General features: G+C 30.4%; 1 protein-coding gene across 5 annotated transcripts in view; it reads right to left on the minus strand.

Annotated features, from left to right (window-relative positions):
• Nucleotides 1-6,872: 6,872 nt before the first annotated feature.
• The window catches only part of SENP6 (SUMO specific peptidase 6), a 132,158-nt gene continuing 120,014 nt past the window's right edge, over nt 6,873-19,016 (minus strand). For all 5 annotated transcript variants that reach the window (XM_012549168.3, XM_012549166.3, XM_012549167.3 and 2 more), the window contains 5 exons: nt 12,495-12,601; nt 10,882-10,967; nt 8,442-8,510; nt 8,198-8,348; nt 6,873-7,406 (listed from right to left, as the gene is read on the minus strand). In XM_012549168.3, coding sequence (XP_012404622.1) covers nt 7,197-7,406; nt 8,198-8,348; nt 8,442-8,510; nt 10,882-10,967; nt 12,495-12,601 — 623 coding nt within the window. In that variant the 3' untranslated portion in view covers nt 6,873-7,196. The remainder of the gene's footprint in view (nt 7,407-8,197; nt 8,349-8,441; nt 8,511-10,881; nt 10,968-12,494; nt 12,602-19,016) is intronic.

Consider the following 19,016-nt stretch of genomic DNA (forward strand, 5'->3'; position numbering starts at 1 on the left):
TACTACCAAGTTCTCTTGCCTGTTTCCTTCTTTGTTCTACTGATTGATCTTCCTGTCTTCTAACCAGAACTGAAATATTTTGATGATCATTACTCTGAATTATAGTTTGAGATCCTTTTTTGCTTAAGGCTCCCTTCCTTCCCGCTTTCCCCCCTCCCATTATTACCATGAGATTTTTTATCTTTTGTTCCTCCAGATGAACTTGTTTTCTGGTAAATACAATAAAATATAAATATTATTTTAGTAGTTTTTATAGGTATCCCTGTTAACATATACAGAATTACTTTCATTATACAAGTTCAGTCTCTTAATTAGTTATTAATATTATCCCACTTAGATCTACACATTCATAGTGTTTTGCAGTTCTATCCATGTAGTTCTCTGTGTATCTTAGTAGGCAGACTCAGAATAGTTACTACATAATAATAATTTTAAATGAGATTTCTTATTTTACCTTTCTGCTGAGGTTTTCCTGGCATTACACTTTTGTTGTTGTTGTAGATACATTACCATATTAACATGCAAAAAGTGAGTTTTGTTTCTTCTTTGATTATAGTTGATCCCTTAATTTTTTGTTTTATTGCTAGACCCAGTGTGATTTCAAACAAAAATTACTATGTAATTCATAATTTACTCTTGCTATTATTGGAAAGGACTCTATTTGGTTTTTGTTTCTTACACATGAGATTCACCTTTTCTATTTTCTAGTGTTTTCAGTTAGAAATAGATTTTCTATTTTATCAAAAGCTCCTCCCCATCTATTAATGTAAATACTATTTTTGTTTTTCTTGTAAAATGGTCTGTTAATAGTTTTTCTAATATTGAATCAAGCCTGTTTTCGTAGTATAAATCCAACCTAGTCATAGTGTATAATCTTTGTAACAGGGTGTTACAGGTGCTTTGCTTATACTTAAATTTTTCATGTCATTATTCTTTAGGCTATCAGACTATAATTTTGTTTGTTCTTTTTCCTGGTTTAGATAGCAAGACTATATTTGGGTCATATAAGTAATTTGGCTAAAAGAAACAAAGCCTCATATTTTCATACTTTTTAATGATTACATGTAATATTGGGATTTGTCTTTAAATATTTAATGAAATTTACCATTTTCCCTATAAATCCATTTTGGTCCAGCACTTTTCTCTATAGGACCAATTTTATGGCTTACATTTTTCTTTGACTGGGCTAATTTTTCTTTTCTTATTCTAATAATCTGGGTAATTTAAGTTTTTGTAAATATTCACGTAAATGTTAGTTTTACTAGCATGCAATTGGGCAAAAAGTTTCTATTAATTTCTAATAATGTCATTATTTCTTCATTTGCTGTGTCTACCTTTTTTCACAATCAAGATAACATTGTAACTACATTTGGAGGAAACAGATAAAGACTAAGATAATTAAATTAGGCTTGAGAGAGGATGGGGACATCAGTTAGATGAATTTCTTAAATTAATTGATATATTTTGGAGCAGCTAGGTGGCGCAGTGGATACAGCATAAGCCCTGAAGTCAGGAGGATCTGAGTTCAAATATGGTCTCAAACACTTAACACTTCCTAGCTGGGTGACCTTGGGCAAATCACTTAACCTCAATTGCTTCAGCAAAAAGAAAAAAAGAGAAAAAAGATTGATACATTTGTGTGACTAATCTTATAAGGGTATTTACCATTCATCTATTATCTTATATGTGGTCTGATTACTTATAAAATAAACAAGACCTGTCTCCCTCATTCATTAAGGAGCTATTTAGAATAACAATCTATTTACTGTACCCTAGAAAATAAATAAAATCATCTGTTGTTTACATGTAAAAGATCATTAGATTACTTCATAATCCAACTATGAAAGAACATTTAGTTGTTTGCAAAAGAAAATTCTGTTGGAAAGCTCATTATTAAACTAAGGAATTAGTGTCAAGACAAATGATTAAAACTAAAATATCTATGTTCCCTAGTTAACTATCTATTCAGATAAAACACATTACACTTTCAAGGCCCTTGATAGTCTTTATTTTTCTTCTGCCGCATTCTCCACCTTTTGATTTCTTCCCAAATTCCTCAGACTCCATTCCTGTGTTTCTGTTCTGATAGGTGAACCTTGGAACATATCTCATTTTGAACCAATGATCTTGAACATGCCTTTAACCCATACCATTACCTTCACCTAGAATAACCTCCTTAACTATCAACAACTATTGAAATCCTATCTATCATACAATGTCTAGATCAAATGCCAGTACTTTCACAAAGCCTTCCCTGATGATTCCTTGAAAAATGATCCTTTCATCATCCTTTGCACTTTCTACCTATGCTATTCACTTGGATTCTTCCATATACTGCTTTGAATTCTAATTGTGTACTTTTGATATTTACCAAATTATAAAAGTCCAGAATGGAAGAGAAAGTAAATATTCTTAGGTTTGTTGCTAGAAAAGCAGTATATATACTTTGGAATGTGTCATAAATACATAACTTGATTTCATACAGTGAGTTATACAGAACTGTAACTCTACTTTGAACGAACGTATCATAAAACCGTAACAACCACAGAGTAAATAAAAAACAGTGATAAAGAGCAGATTCTGGCCTAAAATCTAGCCCTGAAACTGCCACTAATGAGCAGTGAAGTTGGGAGCAAAAATCAGTCACTTTGCCTCTGATCCAGTTTTCTCATTTGCAAACAATAAGCGATTGGGCTAGAGCTTGTAGACATGTTTCTAACTCTATAATTTTGTGATTGGCAAAAGGTGGTAGTAGTAGCTAGGGAGATTAATCTTGTAAGAGAGACCTAGTTCTTTTTTCACTTTGATTTATCATTATTGTAGAAAATATAGTGTCAGTTCTAGGAAAGAAGATCCATGCACTACTCTCTTGCCTAAGGTGTATAGAAAGAGACTGAGGTCAACTCCCTGGCAGTTTGAACCCTCAATTCACCCCTATTACTTATCTCTATCAGATTGAGATATTAACTGAAAATGTGATTACATTCTTAAAAAAATAGTAATCTACTATTAAAAATTAGGTAAGACTCTAAGGAATATTTGTACTGTAAAATAAATCTAGATAATTCTACAATTAAAGTATTTTCTAAAGCAGCTGGGAAAAATATGAGATTCCTGAAAAATAGACATCTGGAAGTCAGAAAACTAGTGAGCAAAATCACTACCATTATTAGCATAGCGATTTATCAACTTTAATTTTTATAAATGCCTATATTTATATTTATAAATGTTCCTATTCTCCCTTACAATCTTATTCCATTACCTCAATATGATCCTTAGGTTCTCAAAAATTATGTAAGGAGACTATAAATTCTAGCAAGATCAAAGTTAGGAAAGTTTTCTGGACAGATTCAGCAACATGTGTGAGCGAGGACTAGCTTTTATAATTTTGGAATGTGTATTGATGGGTTAGAAACTGGATAAAGGATTTTATATCTTGCCCAATCTCGTAAACCTTTCTTAATAATAGTGATAAAGCAGAAAAGAGGATAAACTTAATTCCAATTTCAAGACAGACTACTACTCACAACAATTCAATAGCACTTTCAAAAAGCAATGTCCAGTGAATTGACACACTTCTGAAAGAACTGAAACATATCCATACTCATCGACTGTAAATGGCATCTTGGAGACAAAAGGTACAATGGAAATGGTTCCCAGGTTTTCAAGAGTATTACATAACCTTAGATTTGGAGCTGGAATATGTCTTAGAAATCCATCTAACTTAATCCTGAATTTTAGTGATGGAGTTCTAGAGAAATCAAGTAATTTCTCAAGGTTATACAGGTAAGCAAGGAGCACTTATGAGATTCTGACCCAAGCGAAAATTCCAAATCCAGTGTCCTTTCCACTAAAGCATGTGTCCTTCCATATTAAGTAGTTTCCCAAAAAGTAATAAATGTAATTTCACTAGGTCTTTAGCTATTTTACCATATAGTGACAATGATGAACATAAACTACCTGCCTAGTAATTGATAATTGGTACTTACAAAACTTGAAGATCATGTACTAATGTGTATAGACTGAATTAGTACAATAATTCTGATTTGTTAAGATTCTCAAAATGCCTGTCACAATAGGTAGACTTAAAAAGTCCAGAAATCAGTGCTAACCATAAGACAATGGTGCTTACTTAAAACAGGTTGTAATATAGTCAATTTTTTAAAAAGTGACCATGGGATCAGTTAATAATACAAACAAAAAAGGAAAAGGGCAAAGAGGGGGAAGGAGATGGATGAAGAGAGAAAGAGCAAGTGTGTTTACGTAGTGATTTAAAAAACATATGATTAAAAATTAACCTTTTTTTATCTTCAATTGGGTAAAAGTTAAATTTTATAAAATAATGGTGACTTTGAAAATTAAATAAAAACAAAGGTTCACATGAATTAACTGGAAACAATGCTATTTTGCTTTTCAATTCTCTTAAACATACATAGCAACAGCAGGGAAAACAATATTAAAATGTCACCACTGTTTCTAAATTGGTAGGCAAATGCTTACTTGCTTGAGATGCATACATTTTTCATGGTAAGTAATTTAAAACTCTTGTAAGAATTATTAATCAGTTATTCTACCCACCAAGGAAACCATTATCTAATTAGACATTGGATACTTTGTAGAATTGAGTCATGCTGTTTCAAGTATCTAGTAACAAAGTTTCAGAACCTTTTAAAGAAATACTGGGTCAACAAATGAAATCCAGACATATCAAAATTAACTTGATGTCTAACGTCAGATTTAAACAATAAAAGTTGTATAAACGAAAATGCAATTATTCAGCTGACCCTGTGTCTATCTGGACAAATGATTTTTAAATATAGTTTTGAGATCTCATGTTTCCTAGTAGTAGTTCAAAGCAAATTACAACGAACACACTCAAAATTAATTTAAAGCATTTCTTTAAAAACAATTTTGTATAACACTTAGAAAAGGTTAGGTATTCAGTTTTTTACTTTTTAATATTTTGGTAATCATTAATCTATTTAATCTATATATTTTTATAGTTAAAAACAACCAAAAAATCCTGACTGCTACCTTTGGTAAGGCAGAGTTGATCCAAAGGTTAAGAAAAATTTTGCCTCAGCAAGGAATAGATGTGATATGTTAATTATATATGTTATATAATTATGTGTTAATAAATAACATAATTATATATGTTAAAATACTTTTCCTTGAAATGACGTAAAAAGATATTCTATAGTACTGATTTTTATATTTACAGTACATACTTTCATTTGGATAGTACGTGCAATGCAGTTTTTAAAGAGGTCAAATGAATCGATTTTGCAAATTTTCTATTAAGTTCATTTTATTAAAAAAATAAGTTCTATGTTCAACATGTATATTACCTTGCTGTAAGACTGCAGATCTAAAAGCATCTTACCATAACATTTATTAAATGATGATAAAATAACATTTTTTAATTCACATCCTGAAATGTGCAACTAACTCTAGGGTATGTCTATCAATGAAATAATCCTAACATATTATCTGAACAAAAAAATTTTTTTTTTGGTAATGGAGAATAGATAAGTGTTAGCAAAGAAAATTTATAGTTGACAATTCTAACACTGAACTTTAAAATGTATTTCTCCATCAAATAAATGTTCTAAAATTGCTTTAAAGGACATGGAAGAGAAGATGATCAAGAAGAAAATACTATCTATACAAATTACAATAACTAATTTAATTCTATCTCAATAGAATACTCTTTGTTTAAACAGTTTACCTCTTCCCTTGACAAATTCTAAACTAGAGAATGAAAGCTGAAACCCAAACCACTTTTTTTTAAGAAACCAAATAATTTAAAATTTTCAACACTCCCACCTCAACCCTTAACTTCCCCACTCCGAGGCCTTGTTCTTCTCTTCCCTTTATATTCTATACACTTCCAATTCCATCATGGATAGCAAAATGAGTCTAAAAAAATTCTATTTCAATTCTGAACACAACTTAATTTTTTTTTAAATGGACAATGTCTTTAGATGTATGAAAATTTCACTGAAAAAAGTAATGAATAATTAGGTAGAATCATACAAGATCTGTACAAGACAACTGTACATCTCTCATCTTAATACAACACCTTTGAAAATTGTAAAGGAGAATGTAAGGTAGGAGCTTATTCTGCATTTTACAATGATTTAAGGCTGTTAACATCCTTTACATGTAAGAATAAATCATACTGTGAAAATATCTCGATTAAAAAGCTTAATAGTCTAGTTAAAACCCAAGGGGAAAAAAAAAATCAATAAACACTGAAGATATTTTGCAGTAGACATTACAAAAAATAGTAATCCTGTATTTATAAGTATGTTTATAATAGATTTGTAAAATGTTCATTACTTAACTATGGCATATATATTGTAGCACATTTTTGAACCATAATATAGAAAAGTAATGTGGGCAATTTGCAATTCTAACCATACTTACCAAACAGTTCTATAATGAAATCTTTCCAAACTTTTCAAGATACATTTGTATAGCTAGTATAGCATATTACTAAACAGTTTAACACAGGACTACTTGAAATTGCTCTTAATGCTGCATCTGATTCAAAAATTGTCCTAACAGTTAAACACTGGAGTGTGTGAAATGAAAACCAAAGGATTTAAAGCCTTTAATTTTTTACTGCTACATTGCTTGAATTTGTGCCTTCTATTTGTCGATATTAATTATTTTTATTGGGCCTAAGATGAATTTAGATATAGTCTAGTGCCATTTTAAAACTGTACTCATAGTATTTTAAAAGCAAATGTAAAAAGTCAAAAATAGGATCACAAAATACCTGAATAGTTCCTTGAAATATGTACATTATACTCACTGGGGAACGTAATACTTATTTACTAAAGAATAGCAAGTTAACCACTTTATCCTATAAGTATTTTCTTTTTATTTGTCTTTAAGTTTAGAAGTTGCTATTAAGTACTATTAACAGAAAATACATAACAAAAGCTTCCTAACAAGTGAAAAAATTAATTACAAATGCTGGAAAAATTGGCTTCATTAACATATTTACAGAATTTTACTTAATACATACTCCTTTGGGAATCAATTATGACACATTTGTACAAATTTTTTATTTTTCAACATTCCCAATCTATTCTGAGTAGTGAAACACTTCAGTTCTTTAGTCTATTTAGCTGAAGTTGTAAAAACATTCCGTTTCTGACAGGAGAGCTAACATGCAACAGAAAAGTTCAGTCTGAGCTGCTGTTGATATATTGATCTGCTTTTTCCTGTAAAGATGCTTCTGATAAATTAATGTCTCTATTTCCCTTCTTTTCTTTGCTCTGCTCTTCCTGTAGTTTTAAGATTATGTTCCGGATTTCTTCTCGTTTAGTTTTCATTCTTGGGCGAGGAAACCAGTCTGTCAAATTCATTGGAAGTTCAAAATTCAAAATTGGATTCTAAGTACAAAAGGAAAAATATGCTTATTAGAAAGTTTAAAAAAATTAATTTCTATCTCATAGGACTGAGATGAAGAAATTTTTGCTTTGTAAAACAAACTCCCAAGAAATGTAACCTCTGGGGGTACATTAGACATGTGTTATTGTGTATGTATACATAATTATGGAATGTAACGAACTTTTAGGAATTAATTTACTTCAACAACTGAAATGAAGATACTGAGTTGCTATGAATTGTTCTTATAAAACCTGCCTCAAGAACCAAGGAAACAACATACACAGTAATCATAACAATGTAAGTAGAGTAACACTCCAAAGAAAAAGTAAATGTAACATTAAAAAGATCAAGTAGGACTCATGAAGAAATATGAGAAGATACTCCCAACCTACCCTTATGTGGATGTAGGAGATCCACCAATGTTATACATTTTCAGACTTTTTCAATGTTTTCATTGTGCTGGCTTATTTTCCTCTCTAAAAACAATCTATATGTCAAATGGAATAGCTGTCTGAGAGGGGTAAGGAAAGGAATATATGGAATACTATGGGATGTAAGAAACCAAAAATATCAACAAAAATAAATGAAATTTATAAAGAAAAAAAAAAAAAAAAGAAAATATGGGGGGGGGGGGAAATTCTAGTAAAGTTATCACTAAATGGAACTTATATAATCTTCTAGGTTTCAATTTTATTATCTAATGTCAGATTTTTAAAAAACATAAAATCTTACTTGTTTTACTGATATAGTGAAAAACATTTTACACTTGTTAAATAAATGAACTGAAACTCACCTCAAAAAAGCTTTCCACATATTGCAATACATATACTCCACAATCACTGAAGTTATTTTGCTGTGGTACTTTTGGATTAGAGCCTTTCATAAGATCTTTGGAAAAACTTCTTTTACTTCCTTTTCTTACTTCCCATTCTACTTCCAAGTACCTGTAATAATGCATATATAGTAAGACTGTTTTCTTACTTATTCTGCAAAATCTAGTATTATATGAAATGTAGAAAATGAGACTTAGAACTTACTCTCTTAGTGTTTTTACAACATTTGACCGAGAAGGGCCTCTGAGTGAATCCATAAGCAGGATACAGGGTCTTTTATTGTGTGTGTAAAGGTGGAAGGAGAAAAAGGAGGTAGAAAAAAATTACTGTTCTTAAATAATATAGCTGCTGCAAAAGACATGAAAAATTATACTGAATAATAAAAGTTTAGAACTAAAACATCACTACTATAGTTCTTAATAAAGACACTAAACAAAAAAATAATCTTTTATACAGAGTACTAACAGTGCTTAATTATCTGTTGATTTAAAAGTAGCAGTAATATTGGTTTCTTTTGAAACCAATATTAAATATGTTAATATTATATGGCACACATCAATAAAACTTCAAGTACATATTTGGAAACTATATTAAAGATACCTTGCAAATATACCAGAAAGTTTTTCCTAGTCTTACTTCAACCTCTCAGTGCTCACAAGTAATTCTTTAAGATCACAAATTATGGGGCAGCTACTTGTTGTAGTGGATAGAGAGAGTACCAGCTCTGAAGTCAGGAAGATCTGAGTTCAAATCTGGCCTCACACTCCTAACACTTTCTGGCTATGTCACCCTGGGCAAGTCACTTAACCCCAACTGTTTTAGGAAAAAAAAAAAAAGATCATAAATTACAATAGTTGCTTCTATACTGGTAAAAGGAGTTTCAAGGAAAATCCTTGTAGCAATTGAATTACAGGTCTGTAATAAATAGCCCCACGTAAAGCTCTACCAAAAGATGGTCATGTGCTTGAAAATACCTCTTAAAAAATTTACTACCAAAACCAAATTAATTTATTTTTCAAAAGATAAAAAATCTAGAGCTGGAATTCAGCCAACACTCTTTTTTTCATAACTGATGCCTAAAGAAGTGAAGAGTCTTGCCAAAGGTCACACAAAATAGATAGTAAGGATCAAAAGAGGAAATTCAACTTGGAACCTCTGACTCTAGAGTAGTGCTCATTTCACTGTAATGTTAACATGGATATTTAGATTGTGGCTTATTTTAATTTACTTTTTTTTCTTTTTAAAGGTACCACAGAACAAAGATAAATTAATCTATGAAAAATTCTCTATCCACTGCTGACATGCTGAAATATAATGTTTAATATTATAAAATATTCTCTTTTCTCCCTGAGCAACAAGAAAACTGTTCGGTTCTGCACACATATATTGTATCCAAGATCTACTGTAATCTATTTAACATGTATAGGACTGCTTGCCATCTTTGGGGAGAGGGCGGAGGGAGGGAGGGGAAAAATCGGAACAGAAGTGAGTGCAAGGGATAATGTTGTAAAAAATTACCCTGGCATAGGTTCTGTCAATAAAAAGTTATTTAATAAAAAAAAAAAAAAAAAAAAAGCAAAATAAGGAAAAAATAAAATAAAATATTCTCTTTGCCAGACATGTGAAATGTTGAGACACCTTAATTAAAACGAAAATCTATTAACAGATAATCTCCAAAGCCATATAATGTATAATTTATGTCAAATTCCATGCCTTCTTAATGGGGGGTAGGAGAGGAAAGAGAGAAAGAATTTGGAACTCAAAATTTGAAGGAAAAAAGATGGCAAAATTGTTTTTTACATGTTATTGGGAAAAATATTAAACTGCAAAGAAAGAAAGAAAAAACAAGAAAAATATGCACTAGCTCCTGGAAGTTCTAATTTTATAGTATCTTCTTTTTATCCAAGGAGAAATAAAGCACACATAAAGGAGTTTTCTCAAGTCTTCTATACTTAGTTCTATCCAATTAGGAAACTTATAGGACTATCAACCGAACTAATCCATTTGAGAAAGAAAGGAAAATTTCACATACCCAAGGCATCCTAAATCAACTGTTCAGTGACAAGAAAACTTTATTAAACCAAACCAAACCTAACTTTCTGGGAATCTCTCAGCTCAAGGAAAATTCCAAATCAAGTTATATAGTAAAGAAGAGTTAAAAAAAAAAAAAAAAAAAAAGGTATAGGTGAGGATATACCTTTGAAATGTTCTCATCAAATAATGGAGGCTAATCATTCCCACTCCTACTTTCTAAATATCAGGATTTTGCAAAAAGTTCAATGTAATATTGACTTAATTGGAAATAAAAGTTTGGCAAATTATCTATTTTTGCCGAATGAACTGAAATCCAGTTTAATTCACTCAGGAAAGAAAGAGAAATCCACATACCAGAGGAATCTGAATCCCAAACCAAATGTTCATTGTGGGAAGGTCTGCAAAAGTTCCCACATCAGAGATCTCCAGTGATTCTGAAACAAGTCTAAACTAGTATGGTCTGGAATCTATCAGCTTATAAGATTTTTACCTCATATTATTTTTGTAGTTACTAAAAGTACTTATCAATTTCTATTTTCTATCTTAGAGCTTCCCATTATGCTTTTAAATATTCTTACTTTGTAGTCAGAAAATATAATTTAATACTTACTGCTTACAGATAGTAGGCTTTAAATGCCACTGTCCTAATTCAGAATTGCAGGTATCATCAAGACCCCCATCATCACTGCTATCTTCCTATAAAAAGGAATCATATTATTTATATTTGTAAAACATACAATAACCTAAAAAACATTTAATCAAAATAAATGTATAATCATTCTTAGAGAAAATAATTCAAAAAAGCTTATATATACACATAACATTTCATTGAGGAAATTCTAGATAATTTCATGACTATTATGTGGCTAACATTAAACTAAATTTGTCTAATATTAGGCAATGTTAATTTCACCCAAGCAAATTCCACACATGGCAATACACATATTAAAATACACTTACAAACCAGAGCTCTAAGAAGCTCTTTTACTGAATCAAGAAAAAGACCCTAAGAGGGAATTCCTAAAATCTTCTGATGGTGTTATAGATTTTATATGTCTTACTATAACTGCCCAGATTTCAATTTCTAAGTGGTTAAAAAAAAATTTATTTAAAAAAAAAAAAAAACCACCACCAAAAACTGTGTTTCAAATGAAACTGTTACAGGATATAACCAGTGTTAAAGACAGGTTTTTAAAAAGAAAATAAATTTAATGCAATAATGGACCTCTAGGACAGCAATGCTTAAAATCACCTTGGAAGAGCTATTTACTTTTCTTATAAAGACATGCCAACGATCCTTGTAAAATGGCAGGTTTTTTTAAAGTATGAAATAGAATTATAGATCTAAAATTGGAAAGGCTCTCAGGTCATCTAGTCCAATTTTCTCACTTTACAGTTGAAGAAAACTAAGCCTAGAGATGGTAAATAACATCTCCAAAACCACAGAAATAACATCAGAGATAGATTGTAAATCCATCTATTTTTATTCCACATCCAAAGATTTTTCTACTGCACCATACCGTTTCTAGTAGCGTTTATGGCTTAAAAGTTCTTAACCACTCTTGCTGCAAGACCTCTCTTTTCTACCTTCCCCCCCCCCCCCCCCCCCCCCCCCCCCCCCACCACTCTGTTTTGAAAATGTTTTGTCTGGCATAGGAATGCAATATATAAATAAATTAGGGGAAATTTTGGCCAACATATGAATAAACAGTACAGAGCATGACACTCATTAAGTAAACCAAATTAAAACATCATTGGACAACTTGAAGTGAAAAGACTATGAAATTGTCTATGTTCCCTTCTCCACCAATTCCAAATCTGAATTATGTTCAATTCAACCTGATAACAGACAAAAGATAAAATGTTGGCCATAAATACTCCTGTAGGGGGTTAAGTAGTCTAATTTGCATATGTAATTTTAAGCAGATATTAAACAATGAGGAAAGGGAGATTAGGCCACAAAATCTGAAGAGATTTATCCTAAAGGCTTATAAATATAGCAGTCCATTAAACTGATAAACTTTTAAATACGAATGCAAAGGAATGAGGAAACAAAGTAGCTTTGTTTTGACATTATTCAAATTTACAGGCAATACAGTTTTATGACTTTTCAGAATTTATGGAAACTGCTTAGCTCTTATAAAATTCGTTGAAAAAATGTATATTAATTGAGGACAAGATACTACTAATGCCCCTTCTTTTTAATCAAGTATTATTCTTCACCTGGTTATCCTGATCTTCTGAGAAGTCAATAAGTTCATCTTCAAGCAATTTATTGCCAATATCAGCTGGCTCATCACTATAGTTTAATCTGATTCTGTTCAAACCATCTGTATCAGTAAGGAAAACAAACATTATGGGAAAAAATGTCACATGTGTATTTCAAGAATCCTATGTCTTCACTTGTAAAGAGATATCACTTGGATATTAAAATCACATATAAGTAATAAGTAATACGAAGGTAAAAACTTTAATTTTATTACCATAAATACAAGATAAAATAAAACATACAAAATTAGAAACTATCTATACTCTAAGAAAAAATATTAATACAACTGTAAAATTTCTTTATAGAAATAAATGTCTATTTAAATGATTAGTGATATAAATTGATCATGGTTAGTTACAGATTTAGTGCTCTATCAAACTACCAATGAGTTATTAACTTAACACAATGGAACAAAATAATTAAGTCCATCTGGACAAAGAAAATGTTAGAAGAAATGAGAACTTAGCATTAGTGAGTCTCAAATTATATTTCAAAGAAGCCATTTCCAAAATTACTTGTTATTAGTTAATAAAAAAGATAAGTTTATCAATAAAACATATCAGTCACATAAGATATAAAATTTATGAATAACTATTCCACAAAAGATAAATGGAGAGAGCATATTAATAGGCAGTTTTCAATATAGAAAATTCATGTTTAACAACAACCATTTGAAATTACTTGGGGAAAAAAGTCATTATAATAGCTAAGAGAAATTTAAACCACCTCAACACTCTACTTTAAAAATCATCAGATTGGCAAAGTTTGTTTTTTTTTTTTTAAAGGGCAAATAATACTTATTGAAGGACAAGTATTTTAAAATACTTTCAGTGGAGCTCTGAACTGGTCCAAAGACTAGGGAAAGCAATTAATCCATCAATATGTATTGAAACCATGCTAGGAGGAACACAAGAACAAATAGTGAAATAATCCCTCCCTATGAAGACCTCATTTTGAGAAAGAAAATGCAAATATATGGAAAACAAAAATACATACAAAGTAGTCAAATACAAAGTATTATGGGGGTGTGAGTAGTAGTAACTGGGAGATCAGGAAAGGCTTCATACCAAAAAAAAATGACTTCTGGAATTGTATCATATATAAAGGAAGCGCAGAACTATATGAGGTAAAGATAAAGATGAATGCATTCTGGGAATATGTTTTGACCTTTTCAAAGGTCAAAGGAAAGGAAAGTATTGCTGGATCAGAATATGGGAAGGAAAACAATGTTTGATTAGATTGGAAAGATGGATTGTTGTCTGATTGTGTATGGCCTGAAAAGAGAAACAGGAATTTTTATATTGTATCCTGGAAGTAACAGAAAGATACCAAAGATGATGACTGAGTAAGGAAGTCACATAATTCTTTGTATGTGAGAGATAGTGATTGGGGGTTGAAGGAGAGGCAGGGAAGAAGGGACAAATATTATATATTTCATATATTAAATTTATTTTATATTTTATAATCTTATAATTTTATTTATATATTTAAAATATATTTTATATTAAATTAAAATTATCACTAAAATATTTTATATTTTACTTATATTTATACTTTAATTTGGCACATATTAATTTATGGGAGCTTTAACCTACTAAACTTCCAATCTGGGTAAGTCTGTCTCTCCTTGGGCAATGTGAAGTAGTGCTTAACATAATGTACTTCAGAAATTCTGAATTCATATGATCCACCAAATATATCCTCTAACAGCATGAATTACTACTTCCAGAGATCTTAACTTTTTAATTTTAATCTTTTAATTTTAATTACTAGGCAATAATGGTGGATGGAAGTGGGGAGATGTGAAGAAGGGAGACTATTGAAAATAACATAAGTGAGAAATAATGAAGGCTAAAGCTAAGATGGTAGAGAGAAGAGGTCTGATACAAGATATGCTGGTAGAAAATCTGGCATTTAAATTCATATAAGGGGATGAGGGAGAGTAAGTGACAGATAATCTCATGACTGTCATGATCACGTACCTGGGTAGACTGACAGGTTGATAATACCTTTGACAGAAATAGACATATTTAGAAGAAAGGAGAGTTTGGTTAGAAAGATGCTGAATACAGTTTTGAATATCTTAAGTTTGTTGTATGAGAGAGAGAAAAATCTGAAATAAAGGAAAGGAGCAAGAAATAGTCTCGCATTCCCCTGCAGGACCAGTTTGGAACTATTCTTGAAAACACTAATATGTTGCATGCTCTACAACACAACGATACCTTTATTATACCTATGTACTCTGAAGGCAGAGAGAAAGAACCACAAGGTCAAAAATTTTACACTTAAAAAAATTTTTTGGTAAGAAACCATGGAGCCAAAGTAGGTGTCCATCAATTGGAGGATAAAGAAACAAATAATAGTAAAGGAATATAATGGAATATTATTTTTCCATAAGAAATGATAATTATGAAGGATTCAGAAAAACCTGACAAGATATGTATAAACTGATGAAATTATAAATGAGTAGAATCAGAAGAACAATATCAAGGGTAACAACTTTGAAAGATTTAATTAATCTTAATTATGAATTGAGTAGACAGTTAAAGAAGCATGCTTTCTCACCTCTTAGCAGAGATGGTTATGGGTACAGAACAAGACATACATTTTTGGACACTGCTAAATTAATCTATTTATATATTTTGCTTGTTTATACTTATTTGCGTCTATTTGAAAGGAAGATGACAGGTGGATAGTGATAATAGTGCCAGAAAAGAACAGTAATGAAACATTTCTAAAATATACAGAAGAGAAAAAAAAAAAATTCAGAAAGATACAGGCGAGCAAAGCATTTTTTTTTTAACTAGCATGTTAACTTTAATATACACTTCAAAAATGTAGATAACAGAAGATAATTTTCATGTTCTTTTTATATTTAAATGTTCATGACTTCTGGTACTTGAATTCATATGGAAAAGATATTTTCAAAAAGTTAAGAGGAACAAAAGCTAATTATAAGCCATAAATCTATGTTATTAATTGACAATTATCTGTAAAGCTAAAATGTTTTTTTAATGTATTACATTAATGGAGTTGATGTAAACTTTTAATATAGTCAAGGCCAAAAACTGGTCTTACCTTGATTCTACTTGTGCAGAAATGGTTTGTCAAACAAACTAAGACTGTAAACAAGATTAGGGTAAGGACTGTTTTATTAGAGGCACACCTCACTTTGCACAATAATACTGAGTCCCAAATAATTGCATATTAACCAAATTTGTGAAGAATCCTCTTTTAAATGCACAACATTACTATTTAAAGGAATTCCATGGAAAATCACCTTCAGATTTATAACTTTTAAATCTATGTGGTTTTTTTTTTTTTTTTTTTTGGTTTGTATAAAAGGTTCTTTTTGTAAAAAGAGAATACAAATTTTAGAACCCATAAGGGACTTAAAAGAATTAATTTATGTAATCAATGTAAATGTTTTAAGTCATTTAAATTCTAAATCTATTCATGATGAGTAGACAGACTGATGAGAAAATCTGGTAACATAATATTTTTAAGAGTGCTTATCACAACAATTGGCACACAATGTCACATAATTGAATCCTTCACCTTTTCTACCATGCCTTCAACCTAAGGTCTTTTGTTTTCTCCAATTCCAAGTTTCTTTTTCTATTGCCTTAGCCCTTTAAAATGTAAGCTAAGAACCCTTTAAAATATAAGCTCCTTAGCTTTATTTCTAGCAGTTGTATTCGAGAGCTAAGCATATCATGAGCATATCATAAATAAGTGCTTGTTGATTGACTAGTTGTAATAAATCTGAACTTCTCTAATATTAACAATAATATTCTACATAAAATTAAAAGCAGTAAGACTTTAATGTTATTTACATAACTTTAAACTCTAAATATATGCCATTACTATATTATAGAGCATAAGAATGACCACACTCTGAGAGACCAATTGGCAATATTTTGTTCAAATTTATTCAGCATACATTAGCAAAGCATGCAATGAATACATACAAAACAGGTACTAAGAACACATTAAGTTTAGATAAGAAATTAAACAGATAAAGAAATTACAAAGATAAAATATACAATATTCCATGGCAAACAAATCAAAGATAAACAATTGAGCTTCTTATGCTATATATATATATATATATATATATATATATATATATATATATATATATATGAAGCTCAAGAGGAAGGGACATTACTTGTGGGGCTTTCAAGGATGATTTCACCAAAGGATTGGGCTTTAAAGGATGGATTAGGAATTCAGCAGAAAATGATATTCTAAAACAGAGTAAGAAAGATATGGAGGGAAGAAAGGGCAGACTATATATTTTTAAAAAGTAGAAAGGTAGAGAGTCTCAGATCATACAGGGCCTGAGAACCTCAGATAAAGATTTGAATTTTATCTTATAGGAAAAAAGGAAGCCCTCAGAGTATTTTTATACTAGAGCAATGTAACCAGATCTGTGCTACTGTTATTAGATGGTCACCTTCAATAAGTTTAGTTTAGAGTTCTTCAAGTAAATTGGGTTGAGTAGTCACAGCCAAGTTAGAATAAATAAATCCTCCCTAGATATAAGATGTCAGGGCATGAATGAAGAAAAAAGTCTAAATAGGTAGTCCTAATCCTCATAGAGTTTATTACTAGCAAAGAAATAGTGAAATAAAATGTTGAAGCAGCTTGAGCAAAATACATTTTTTTTAACTTAAAAGAAACAAATGGGGAAGAAAAAAAGTGTTAGGAAATTTTTTTTTTAAAAGAAAAGGACTTTTTAAAAACTTTTCTTTTTTAAAGTCATAGTTTAGTTAAGATAATTAAGATAAAGTCACAGAATTTATACTGAAATTTATACCCTTGTATTATACAGCATTTTTAGCCACTTGCCTGAAACAGCAAATCTCTGAACTAGGTTTAGACTGTATTTAGGCTCAGTAATGATGACAATGGCTTTAAATATATGTTAATTGTGCATATCATAAAAGTTTCTCTTGCACTGGGTATTCTGATTTTCTGATTTGTCCTGATTTTCTAGACTACCTATATTCTTTTGTAGTTATTATTTCCATAAATCTTGACCTCAAGGTAAGTCACTTTGGCTTATATAATAATCATGCTTATTTAGCATTGTTGCCTTTTATTTATCTTCAGAATTTTCTTCCAAAATATTAATTATGTATCAAGTATAAAACAATTTCAGCTATCTCTATGTTCTAGGGCAACTAGAATCCAAAGGAAAGTTAAAACATAAACCCCATATTCAGAGAACTAAAAATCATTAATTCTGAACTCCCCCAAGTCCCAAAACAATATTTAAGGTTGCACTGGATACCACACAAGCTTACATCAAAATAATCTTTCAACTTATAGTGTCTAGTCAAAGATCTGAAGGGAGGAGTAGGACAGATAACCACATTCAGGAAACCTTATGTTTTGAAGGGTTCACAGCACTCCACCAAGCCTGAGGGAAAGAGCATAATATCCAGATGGATACACCCTTTATGCCTAGGAAAGCACAACATCCTTATGTTTACTTTGTATAATTCCTTATTTCCTTCAAGGCTCAACTTAAGTACCATCTACCATAAGTAATCTTTCCTGATATCAATTGCTAGAATATTCCTTCCTAAACTTTGTGTTTATGATGGACATCTTTATATATGCATGTTATATTTCTTGACTGAAAACAAATAAATTTGTAATAGATGACATTAGCCTATGACAAAAGTAATCCAAATTAGGATAGACAGGATAAGACAAGTGATATTATTAAAAGTGGATGGCGGTAGGGATGGTGGTGGTATTAGGTGTGAGTGACTCAGATGGATAAGAGAGGAAACTAGTGAATACAAGGAAAAATTTTGATACAAAAATGGTTAGATATGCCTAATGTATAAAAAGATTGTTTCAAAACCTATTTGAAAATCAGGTACATTTCAAACTCAAAATTAATTTTCCTCATATAAAAAAGATATTATATTTAATTGTAGTGAGAAGAATCTAGCAATATATCAATAGTTTTCAAATGAACAATGTGTGGTGCTCCTATTAATATGAGTACAAACAAAAGACAAAGGAACAACAGCAAAACCAAAGCTCTAGTTTTCTCTTATATCCCAACATATTGAAGTCTAGGCACAAGGTCAGTGTTAAAGTTGGGTGCTGATAAGCAATAAACAAATTAAATATGTCTTCAATTTCCTTCCAACTTCAAGAAATAGATTTTTAAACTCATGTTCTGCAGAATATAAAAACGACCTCCAAATTATTCCTGTAAACTATTACAAAGTCCTCTTGTTAAGAATGGCTGAAAAATTTAGCAAGATTATATATATATATATATATATATATATATATATATATATACATATATATATATATATAAACAAACATTCAGGTGAAAAATAAAATTACCCATTACTTTGTCTATATTACAAGCAGCTTGATGCTTATCACTACTTCTTTCCCTACAAGGTAAGACATAATTGGACATTTACAAAATCCATTTT

This window comes from Sarcophilus harrisii, chromosome 4 (genome assembly GCF_902635505.1).
Source record: "Sarcophilus harrisii chromosome 4, mSarHar1.11, whole genome shotgun sequence".
Classification (NCBI taxonomy): domain Eukaryota; kingdom Metazoa; phylum Chordata; class Mammalia; order Dasyuromorphia; family Dasyuridae; genus Sarcophilus; species Sarcophilus harrisii.